The sequence below is a fragment of the Rhynchophorus ferrugineus genome, unplaced genomic scaffold (genome assembly GCF_030347505.1).
Source record: "Rhynchophorus ferrugineus isolate W39M unplaced genomic scaffold, kcgeb_rfMv2 rfM1, whole genome shotgun sequence".
Lineage (NCBI taxonomy): Eukaryota > Metazoa > Arthropoda > Insecta > Coleoptera > Curculionidae > Rhynchophorus > Rhynchophorus ferrugineus.
In genome coordinates this window covers 85,237,592-85,250,591 of record NW_027472580.1, presented here as the reverse complement: position 1 = coordinate 85,250,591, position 13,000 = coordinate 85,237,592, and the positions used below count along the sequence as shown (strand labels likewise).

Here is a 13,000-nt window from a genome sequence, read left to right as displayed (position 1 = left end):
TGCGATCGAAACAATCATCGTTCTGTTAGTATTTGTAGTCAATGCGGTACCACACTGTTCACAAGGGTGAGTACCATCCTTTAGCAAACCTGCTTTATACCTGCTAATATTAGATAAAATATTCTTTTGAGCTCCCACATTTAGCTGTTTGAAAAGACGTGCGATATATGTTTTCAGGTCCTTGTTCCAAAAGGTATACAGACAGTAGAAGGGTAGTCAAAAAGGCGGTATTGATATACTCTACCTCTGAAGTAATTTATATTACTCTTGTAAAATGGACATTAATAAAGATGAACATGATTGCAATGACCTCATGGAGGTATCTGAGACAATTGGGATATTATTGAGGTTTGTGAAGAGTCTAGAGGACAGCAAGAAAATCAATTAATATTCTCATTGTTATGAGAAAACGTGAAGGCACTGCCTATGTAATCATCCTTCTTGAAGACATTGACATTGGAGACAGTGAATTAACTGGACAACAGGATACTTTTCCTATGTGATTTAAGCAAATAGAGCATGTATGAATTGCGATGCTATATGAATTTTGGGAAGAATTTCAATGGATATGCCATATCATATTGCGGAGAAAGTTCAAGGATAGTTTAGTGTAAAAAATGAAGTTTTTGAATATGTGGTATAACTCCTTGTGTTTATCCATCGAGAAACATCTTACTCTAATACATATGATACATTCTCAAATGACATAAATATCTTATTTTCAGGTTATCAATTAATTGTAATTATAGATAAAGTTATTTAAAATGAAAGTTATTTCACCAAAAAATAAATGTAAAAGTCAATTTATAAATGTAATATTTTCTCCATTAGTCAATGAGAGTGAAACTAATGATAAACATTAAATATTTACCCCGGACATCTTGGTGAATGCATCTCTGCATTCTTGAGCTTGTAATCCGTAACAGGAGCACACGCTGGTGAACTCCTCAACATCAATGGTGCCATCGCCGCTGGCATCCTCCAAGTCGAACATGAATCTTTGGTACTGGTTCTGCCACTCGAGAGCGTTTCCTGGGTTTTTCGAATAATCGTCCCACATTGATGCCCATTCTTCTACGCTTACCTATTAATATATAATATTTTTTACATAATACAACTCATATACAGGCGATGATATTTACTTGTCCGTCTTGGTTAGCGTCAGCTCGTTGTCTGAGGCCGTCCCAGATTTGGATCATGCTATCATAAGTCTTTTTGTATTGGTCGCTACCTTGAGCCCATCCTCGCAATGAGCAAATTTTCTAAAAAAATATATAACTAGTATTGACAATAGTTTCTTTTGATGCTTGATAGCAGAATATTTCTAGGAAAAAAAACTAACCTCAATAGCCAACTCAAAGTCTTTTTTGTCGATGGTCCCGCTTTGGTTGACATCTGAAAAAAATAAAATAACATATAACAAAGTTTAAAGTAATCTTATAGTTAACTTCAAGTAATTATAACTATATATAATATAATAATGATAAAAACATACGATACGTTTTTAAATGCTTTTCCATTTTTGCATTAAATTTTGTTCAGTTTTGAACTTTTTCAAAAATCATTTAAAAGTAAAGTATTGAAGGAAATAAAATGAGAAATTAATTTGTTGAGCATATTGTAATTGATAATGCAACTAAACTTTTGAGAAAATGGGAAGATGCTTCATCAAATGCTACTTATTAGTTACTTTACTGTCCTATAGATTCTTCGCTCAATTAATATATCTCCTTAACTCTTGTTCAGCATCTTCAAAAATTCGTCTTCCATTAAGGTTGGACACGTAAAAAAAATGTTTAAAGGCCATCGATTAGACAAATGGTTAAGACATTAACTGACCTAAGAACTTGTTTTACAAGTGTAAAGTATCTTATTACAAATTTTAATGATTTGATTCATAATTCTAACAACTTCTGATGGTATGGATGGTCTCTATAAGAATATACTTATAGTCTATTTCGTACAAGTTTTTTGTACAAATATCATCAAGATGTTTAATGTATTGCCTGTCGCAATTTGTAAATCAGACAATATTTTCTTGCACTGTACCGAAGGATACAAGAACTAAGCGTAAATGGTAAATATGCTCTCTAATGATACTAAAATATATTACTTAGATATACAATTGTTAATTAGGTGGATTAGGCCTCCAGGGGATAGAACTATGAACGAGCCTAGAACTCTAACTCATAGGTGGTATGGAAAAGAGTTCAATGTAAATATAATTAAACACAATCCTAACTTACGAACTATTAAAACTGTGTACTTAATTGTAGTTTTAAGTCCTTTGATAATATTCGCATTAGATTTACAATAATGTTAAAATTAATTATATTTGATAACAGTATTTTTGTTTAATTATTTTATTTAAATTAGAATGTTGTTGAATGTCAAAGCCAAACTGAACTAAAACTCAGAGTTGATACGGCAACATAGTGACGTTTCTACGCCACAAATTTAGATGACGTATATATAAAATAACTTTGGAGAGACTATATATTTTGTCAACTGCTAAATATATAAATATAACCAAAGTTCTTTTTAAAAACATGTCAAAATACTGCAGATATTCCATTATGTAATTATTACTTATTAGTATCAGTAGTTTACTTTGACTAAGCTTTAATTTTGGATTGATTAAATTATTGAGAAGATACAATTTCCAAGGAATAATGTTATTACTTGAAGTATTTGAATTTTCATTGTTTTTTTTATTTGTAAAATTGTTTAAATGGCAACAAACCAAACATATAACTGAACAAATTCGGTCAGCTGCAAAAGAGATGAGAGAAATCAGAATATGAAGCACTTTACTTTAGAAACATTAGAACACTTTAGAACCAAAATAAAACAACTATACTGGTTAGTAGGAAGATACTCTCAACTGGATCTAAAATCAAAAAAGGTTGATCTATAATACAATTATAAAGCCATTTTGGATCTATGGGGTGCAAATATGGGGTTGCACTAAAAATTCAAATCAACTAGTCATACAACGCTGTTAAAACAATGTTCTTCGATTGATTACCAATTCCTATCGCTATGTAACCAATGAAGAACTACACGATGACCTGGAAATCAAATAGATTTTCGAAGTTATCCAAGATTTTGCCTTGAAACACGAAAGAAGATTACTAAATCATACTAACATGGAAGCAATACAACTGCTGGACAGCGCGTAGGATGTCAGGAGATTGAAGCGAACAAATCCGTACGAACTTATATAAAGTATTTACATTTAGTGTAAACTATAGCTATAAGTTAATAATTGATAAATAATTATAATTTTGTAATTGAGGAATACATACTGATGTATTTTCTCGCACTCGTCTTGCTTGTTAATTAATCCAAGTACATAGGAAGAGTAGTAATACCTTAATTGTAAATTGACAGTGTGCTAAGCGTATCTAATAAAGATGTTATAAAAAAATATTTTATTTAGATTAGAATGTTGTTGAAGCCAAACTGAACCAAAACTCAGAGTTGATACGGCAATGTTTCTACGTCACAAATTCAGATGACGTATATATAGAATAACTTTGGGGAGATTATATATTTTGTAGACTGCCAAATATATAAATATAACCAAAGTTCTTTTTAAAAATATGTCAAAATAGTGCAGATATTTCATTATGCAATTATTACTTATTAGTATTAGTAGTTTTAATTTTTTTTAAATTTTAAAAATTGTTTAAAAGGAAATTACTAAGCTTACGAAGCTTAGAGGAAGTTGATCAAACACTAAAAGAAACCACAACTCGAAAATTTAATTCAATTGTCGAAATGAAATAGCGGCTAGTCATTGTCGAAGAATTTCACTTCTTTTTTCCTTAAAGAAAAAAAGATTTTAAATATTAAATCGCAATGAAATTGATTCCTTTATTTTTATATATGTTGTAATCCAAAAAAAAGTTTCCTAGATTTTATAGGTAACTAGTCGTAAAAATGTCTAAATTATTATGTTTTCAGTTTTATGGTAGTAGTTTCAGAACGTTCTTTATTTTTATCACATAAAACGTAAAGACCACACACAAAAAAGGAAAACTATAACTTTCAATGGGGTAGTTTTATAGTAAACGACTACCTTTTTATAGTAACGTTACAAAGTTTTATAATACAAGTTTGACTTATACATACGTTTTTAATACTGGATTCTCCAATAAGTTTGCGGATTATTAACGATTCATTTACAGTAGAACGGATCAAAACTCCAATGAAATTTTAAAAATGATTAAAATATGTTTTCTAAAGATATTATTTCAAATATTTTGTGAAGACGTATTTTCAATACGCCCCAAGCTCTAGAAAGATACCTTTCTTTAAAAAAAGTATTTCCCAGTATTTTATTACGGTTATTTAATTGAGTGTTAAAAACGCATAACAGATGCGGCTATCCGTCTCTCAGTGGACCTAAAGTGTAATTAATACGTGTTTACGTGACCAGACAAAAAGACTGCATCTCATTTATACTAGTGCTTTCAAATTATTTAATAGTCCTTTTGAAATTCATTTATAGTATTTTTGGTCAAAAATATAGTGCAAAAAATAATACTTGAGTGAAAAATGAAGTGCGTGAAATAAACGATGTATTTATGTTATTTTTTATCTTTGGAAGTAAATAAAATAAAATATTAACAATCTAAAAATGGCAAACCATAGCGATTCAACCAAATCACCCGCACACTATGATATAAAATTAGAACAATCAGTAATAACGCAATCCCCACAAACAGAATGGACTACAGTCATTAACGAAAAAACGATTGAGAAGCTCAGAAGAAGAAATCGCGAGGGAACAAACAAGGATCAGTGACTATTGGTTACAGAAACCAATAGAGACAAAAAACAGCTTTAGCAACCTATCGGAAGAAACTGAAGAGAATATACAACCAAGCCCTGAAAAAGTTGTTCCCAAACCACCACCAATAATAGTTTATAAGGTAGGAGTAATAAAACACATCTATGACCTATTGAAAACCATCACTACGAACTACACAATTAAAACAGTGTGCTATGAAACAATAAAAATCCAGTTGTTCCAAGCGGAGCAATTTAAAGTTATAGTAAAAGAATTAGATGAAAGAAACACCCAATATTATATATTCAGGCCAAAATCCGAGAGAATATTTAAATTCGTGTTAAAAGGATTACATCATGGGACGGACTTTAACACCATCAAGGTAGCCGTAGCTGAAAAAGGCCACGAGGTCGTAAATGTTCACAATATACGACATCGCACGACAAAAAAACCTCTGCCTATGTTCTATGTCGATTTAAAACCTAATGGAAATAATAAGGCAGTGTATGAAATCACCAAATTAGAAAATAATATTATTAAATGCGAACCACCACATACAAAAAAATTATATCACAATGCACGAGGTGTCAAGCGCACGGGCACACAAAAACTTACTGTCGCAAATCATTTAGATGCGTAAATTGTACAGGAGAACACAAAACAGGAGATTGTACTTGTAACGTTTGCGATGATAAAGTGAAATGTGCTGTAACGGAAATCATCCAGCGAACTACAAGGGTTGCGCAGTTCACAAACAACTACAGCAGAAACTGTATCCTGCCTTAAGAGAAAAAAGGCATCAACAGCAACAAAAACAATCCACACCTACCAGTCTACCCACCAGACCAAGTCAACCAGACATAACTTATGTTCAAATGGTTGAAAATGGTTCAGCATAAAATCGAGAAACCACATCACATCCTACCGAAACTAGCAGCAACATCTCTATATTAGAAAACATGATGGCCAAACTAATGGATCAAATGAGTTCGATGCTTGGTCTACTCACAACCGTCGTCAGCAAACTTGCGCCCAATGCCTGAAACCATTAACTACAAAATCGCCGTCTGGAATGCCAATCGGCTCCAACAACACGCCAGGGAACTAAGAAATTTTCGTAACTGAACAAAATATTGCAACATATAAACCACATATTCTCTAAACGGAAACAACTTGGACTTAAATTGTATTAAATGTATTGACTCATCGGGCTCAAATCCAAGTTATCATTAGATAATAAGGTATTATTGTATGAGTCTGTACTCAAGCCCATTTGTTGTTATGTTTGTTGTTTTACAGCAAACGAAATAAAAGCCTATAGACCTATATCACTGCTGCCAGTAATGTCTAAAAAATTAAATATCTAAGGTTTTTGGAAAAATTCTGTTGAAAAGAATAAAGAGAAAAAACCTAATACCAACAGATCAGTTTGGGTTTATTAACAAGCACTCAACAATTGACCAGATCTACAGAGACTAGATATAGATATATATATATATATATATATATATATATATATATATATATATATATATATATATATATATATAGACCACTAGATGTAGCACCAGCTTTCGATAAGGTTTGGCATGAAGGCCTTGTTCATAAACTACAGAAAATGCTATCAAGACAACACACCGAACTATTAAAATCCTACATTACAACCAGAATGTTTAGTGTCAAAAAAGAAGAAGCTTACTATACAATAAAAGAAGCTAAAGCAGGTGTACCACAAGGAAGTGTACTGGGGCCAATGCTTTATCTACTCTACACTTGTGATATACCACAAATGGAAAATATTATGATGGCTACATTTGCTGATGATACTGCGATTATAGCTGTCGGAGACAATAGTGAAGAAGCCTCACGTAAATTACAACAGGCAAGTGACAATATAAATAATTGGACACAAACTTGGAAAATTAAAATTAATGAAAGTAAATCTGTACATGTGCAGTTCACCTATAAACAGACCGTGCAAGCACCAATAATATTAAATAATACTATCATTCCATATAGCAACAACGCTAAATATCTCGGAATGAATCTCGATGCAAAACTTCGCTGGAACATATAAAAAGAAAAGAAAAGAACTGGAATTGAAATATAGGAAAATGTACTAGTTAATTGGAAGAAAATCACAATTATCAGTACATAATAAATTGCTATTATATAAGGAAATACTGAAACCTATATGAACATAAATAAAATAAAAAATTTTCAGAACAAAGTCCTGAGAGGTATTGTGGGTGCACACATATACTATAGGACTGATTACCTACATCGAGACCTTCAGATACCCACAGTCAGGCAAGAAATCAAGAGAATTGCAAGGGGGCATGAGGGAAGACTCCATTCTCATTCGAATATTGAAATACTGCAACTTTTGGATACCACCAGAACAGGACACAGATTCAAAAGAATCAAATCTTGTGTAGTGTTGTGTAATAAGGTGCGTATAGAACATATATACATACCTAGATTTAAGTTATCATAAAGACAAATTGTAGCTTAGATGGGGACGACTAGTAACAGTGTATTAATTAAATAATAATAAAAACAAATTCTACGGGAACTTATATGTTATAATTAGTGCTTATACCCAAATATATTATTATTTTAGATAAAAAATATGTGAAAACTTTGTACGTGCCTTTGAAATTTGAGAATTTCCCTCGATTTCCCCCCCTTCCCTCCAACAGATCCTGATTCGGTTTGAATGGGACCAACTCGCAAGTGCACTCTTTCGAATAAATGAAGAATTTTGAAAATTGGCCAACAATTGACTGAGAAATACGAACATACATAAAAAAATATACAACCGAAAATAGAACCTTCTCCTTTTTCGAAGTTGGCTAAAATTATGTGGTTTCAATAACACTATCGGAGAGAAACCAACAGATGGCGTTTTATAAATATGTAAAATTGACTTTACCCAGGGTTGTTATAAAATTTTTTGTTTTTCGAGTTGTTAAATTCTAAAATAATTACCTATACGTGTAATTATTTTATTACGTACTTAATGCCTTGATAGCATCAATTTTCATTCCAGATATTATTAGAGACATTTACGACGGCTTGTAATCCGTAAGTGCTTATTACGAAGCTCTCTAGATTAACCGGACACTTTTAATTGCAATGCAGTTATCATACTTTTAAAATTTATACCTGCGATAGGACCAATAAATTGCCGGTCAGGATGATAAAGGGTAGCACCTTCGAAAATTTATACTCTAAATGGGGGTAGAAAGTTGGACGGTGCGAAAGGGGAAAGATTTGATGCGAAATCGGGGACTGTCGGGCGATCGGGGATTCCATTAGGTTTGTATTTTGTTTTTGGCTAAAACGTAAAGGGACAAAAAACAACGGACATGTAAAAGGGGTTGGCGTTCACGAATAATGTTACTTTCACAAAAAAAGCAATAATATATAGACAACCATAATATATAGTTTAGATTATACAGAAGAAGACTGAATTTTTACTACAGTTTAAATAGTGAGGAAATTTATTTCCATTATCAAATCAATTGAAACTTGAGGAACATTGAATTAAGTTTATATTTTGTCGGCCACTAATTATTACTTTTTTCATATTCCATATAATATGCGCCGGAAGACATCTCTTCATCATAAATTCTTAGCAAGGTGTTTACATACCAGCTGTACCGAAAAGTCATTACCGGCTTATCGGAAAAAACTATTTATTTTATTATGATTTACAAGAAAATTGAAAAATGTATTTATTCAAATTATTGGCCATTCTATACATCTTGCCCATCTGGGTACCATCCCAAAAAAACTATTTGTTTTCTTTTGAGCAAAATCTTTAATCGAGTCGTTTTCTAACTTCTTTCAAAATTGGCGAATGCTGCTCTGCAAGCGTTTGTCCCATTGATGCGAAATGTTGATAGTTGCACGGGGCAAGGTCTGGAGAGTATGGAGGATGCGACAATATATCCCACCCAAATGCTTTCAGCGGTTCTTTGAATGGTTACGCTTTATGAAACATATATACATATATCGTAATGTAAAATCACTTTATCGTGTCTTTGGGCCCATTCTTGAAGTTTTTCGGACTCATTTAACGCTTCCGCCAATTGGTGTTTAGTTTGTGTTACACTCAAGGTCGTTTCTTTTCGAAATAACTTATTGAAGCTGCAATCAGTTTGTGACCATGAATATCTATTGCTTTCGGCATTTTCAAACAAAATGTATATGATATATTACGGAGCGATTTACAATAGCATAGGATTTAAATGGTGTAAAGATAACCCTCGAAGAGGTCTAATGGAACTTCCAGATATTGCCTTAAAAATCGTTCAATTTTTAAAGGCATACAATAAGATTAAGTAAGATAAATTATTTGAATTTGTGAATTTTGATGAAACTTGGATATTTTAAGATGGCTGTAATGGTGCAAGACAACAAAAAACCATTGAAAAAGGTTAAAGTTACAATAGCATTTGATTAGGCTTTGTTGGTCATAATATTTATTAATAATAAATTGCAGATATATTGTTATTCATGCAATAAATAAGAATGGTTTTATTTTTGGTGCAGAATTAGTATTTTCTTCCAAATCCAAGGGCGACTACCATGAACCATACTTTTTGTTGTGATTTGAAAATAAATTGTTAAAAAACCTGGAGGAACCATTATTATTTTGGGGAGTGCACCATATCATAGTACACTGATGAGAAAAATCCCAACAATAGCATCAACAAAGGCTGTAATGAAGGAATGGCTTTCAAAACATGAATTGAGTTTTGGAGAGACTATGCTAAAAACTGAACCATATCAAATTATTACTGGATATAAATGAAATGTCTCATAGCATTTATTGCAATTTACTTTTTTTAGAAATAAGCCCGAAAAAAGATATACAATAGATCAGATGGCTGAACAATATGGTCACTGTATATTCAATGCAATTGAGTTGATATGGGGGGTAGCAAAAGAATTATTGTAATAGACATGCTGGTCGAGAAGAATATTCCATTAAGAACTGTTTGGATATTGTGAAGCATTGTCAGCCATAGCACCTTCGGTTTGGATGAACTCGATAAGACATACTGAGGAAGTAATTGATAAATCGTAGATAGTGAACATGTTTTAGAGAGATTGCAAATTAACAGTTTAGTGATTGACTTGGACAGAGACTCCGAAAGTGAAAGTGACTAAAGGAAACTTATGGATATGTGATAATGGTGTGCTACGCTGGAAATTCCTGAGACAGTGATGAGAGTGGAAAAAACTGAAAGTATGCACATAATTAATATAATATAACTGTAGAAAATGACATTATAGGGCGAGAAAAATGTGTGTACACAGATATGCTGGTAATTGATCAGAATTAAACACGGCACTAGGTTAGAATGTATGAAGAGAGAATGAATGGGCGAGAAAAATGTGTGTACACAGATATGCTGGTAATTGATCAGAATTAAACACGGCACTAGGTTAGAATGTATGAAGAGAGAATGAATACTAACTGTTTTGTAGATATGGTAAATGCATTAGGCATAAATGACTCAGTGATTAATTTTATCAAGAACAGTGTACACAGGTAGTAGCAGAAGAAATAAAAAATACAGTGATATCAAGATGACTTGACAAGTAGACATACCATTGAAGGAAACAAGAACTAAATGTAAAACGGTATACTCTCGAATGAAAGTAAAATAGATTACTTTGATATATAATTGTTAATTAGATAAATTAGGCCTCCAGGGAGATATCACTACTTAAAAATATGTGCCTAGAACTTTACTTCATGGGTGGTGTGGAAAAAAGTTAAGTGTAAATATTTTTTATATTGAGGGGTTTTATTCCCTCTAACCTACAATCTATTATACCTGCTTTCTTAATTGTAGTTTTAAGTGATTCCGTAATATATGCGTTAGATTGATTATGATTAATTTTATCAAGAACAGTGTACACAGGTAGTAGCAGAAGAAATAAAAAATACAGTGACATCAAGATGACTTGACAAGTAGATCGAAGGAAACAAGAACTAAATGTAAAACGGTAAATATACTCTCGAATGAATATAAAATAGATTACTTAGACTAATGATATATAATTGTTAATTAGATGAATTAGGCCTCCAGGGAGATATCACTATTTAAAAATATGTGCCTAGAACTTTACCTCATGGGTGGTATGGAAAAAAGTTCAATGTAAATATAATAAAACCCCTCTAACCAACAATCTATTATACCTGCGTTCTTAATTGTAGTTTTAAGTAATTCCATAATATATGCGTTAGATATACTATAATATTAAAATAAATTATATTTGAAAACAGTAGTTTTGTTTCATTATTTTATTTATATTAGAATTTTGTTGTATGTCAAAGCCAAACTGCACTAAAACTCAGAGTTGATGCGGCAACATTGCGACGTTTTGACGTCACAAATTTCTATATATAAATAAACTTTGAATAGACTATATATAGTATTGAATATTATAATATAATATAAAGTTTTGAACAGTATAGTATAGTATATGAATGCTATACTATATTGCTATATTTAATAGTATATAGTTTGTGTATTGAATAACTTATTACTAATTAGAGCTTACTATAATTAACTTAAATTATAATAATAATTAAACTATATCAAAATATATCAAAAATATGTAGCGAATTATGTTAGAAAAAAAACGGAAATGACTTTCCAGTACATCTGGTAATTAGTAGGCAGTAATGAATACATCAATGATTTGTGAATGTTGTCAAAAAGCTTCTATAACACCTATAATATGAGGGCATTCCATCCAGGAGTGTATCTATTCGATTTTTATTATATATATATATATATATATATATATATATATATATATATATATATATATATATATATATATATATATATATATATATGTATAATATAAAACATTAAAGCCGGAGGCCTGGAAACATTATATTCAAAGAACAGCTAATTCCTCATTTTTTAAGGTTGGGGTTCCTATTTTCGTAAAAATATTACCTCTTCTAAAATTCTGTGCGATCTATCAATAATTCATAAGAGTGTATCAAAGTTAGTGAGAGTTATTAAAATGTGATGAAAATATGATTGCAGCCAAACTAACTTGTAAAAATCTAACGGATGCTATATATAGTCTGAAGATGTTTATAAAAGTTTTTTATTCATCTGTATAGCCAATATACGAATTAGAAACAGAATTGCTCATATTTTAGGGTCGAAGTGTTAGTACGAAGTACTATGAAAGATTATTAGTGCATCCCAATGCGCTCGCCAAACAGTTAAATGTGCGCGATGAGTGTAGTGCATGGGCTCATACGAAAACTAGCATACGAATTGATTAATAGACACATAGAGTAAGATTTAATAATCTCTAGAATAAGTTAGAATAGTCTTTAGAATAAGTTAGGATAGAGTTTAACATAAGTTAGAATATTGTCTAGAATAAGATTTAGATTAGAAGTTTGTGCAGAAGATCACTAACTTAAGCGATATTCTACATGCCAGGATAGTTATATTATATAACTGAAATCATATAATAATACTTATTGCCCACGGGCATATTGTTCAAGATCTAAGAGATTAATACAAAATATATATTTTAGGGTTATATTATTGATGCATGTCCAATCTTGCGATATGGCATTTTATATCGGATAAATTTAAATTTTAACTTATTTATTTAAACTAATAGCTCCTTTTTTTTAATGAAAAGTTTCTACTTAAATGAGATGTGCTACTTGATTCGCCATATTGCCCATACATTGCCTATTGAAATAAGTTTTAATCGATGTCATATCGCTTGGCTGAATACAATTTCAATTTTTATGAAGACTGTTCTTTTTTCTGACATATAAAAAATGCTCGCAGACAGATGGAAAAAAGTAAATAGGGAAAAAGACGTATTCTATTTTAAATAATGTATTAATTTTCACGGAAAAAAAGCGAGAGATTTTTGTTAAGCTCCATCAGCGCCGTTCCATCAACTGAAATAAAGAAATAGCTGCAAAATAAAAAAAATATTGTTCTGTTGTTACTGTTTGTTCTTTTACCAAATCCCTTTGTTTATTTGATTTATTTTTTGTATTAGACCATTATTCTTCCGACTATAACCTAACAAACAGGTCTAGGTCCCTTGACACAACTACCATACATTTTAAAATATGGAAACTACACACCAATCAGAAGGCTTTACGATCATACATAGCAAGAT

The 13,000-nt window shown here is 31.3% G+C and overlaps 1 protein-coding gene across 3 annotated transcripts in view; it reads right to left on the bottom strand.

Annotated features, from left to right (window-relative positions):
• Scp2 (Sarcoplasmic calcium-binding protein 2) overlaps window positions 1-13,000 on the bottom strand; it is a 198,846-nt gene that overhangs the window by 1,376 nt on the left and 184,470 nt on the right. For all 3 annotated transcript variants that reach the window (XM_076396242.1, XM_076396231.1, XM_076396251.1), the window contains 3 exons: window positions 1,343-1,395; window positions 1,143-1,262; window positions 872-1,084 (listed from right to left, as the gene is read on the bottom strand). In XM_076396242.1, coding sequence (XP_076252357.1) covers window positions 872-1,084; window positions 1,143-1,262; window positions 1,343-1,395 — 386 coding nt within the window. The remainder of the gene's footprint in view (window positions 1-871; window positions 1,085-1,142; window positions 1,263-1,342; window positions 1,396-13,000) is intronic.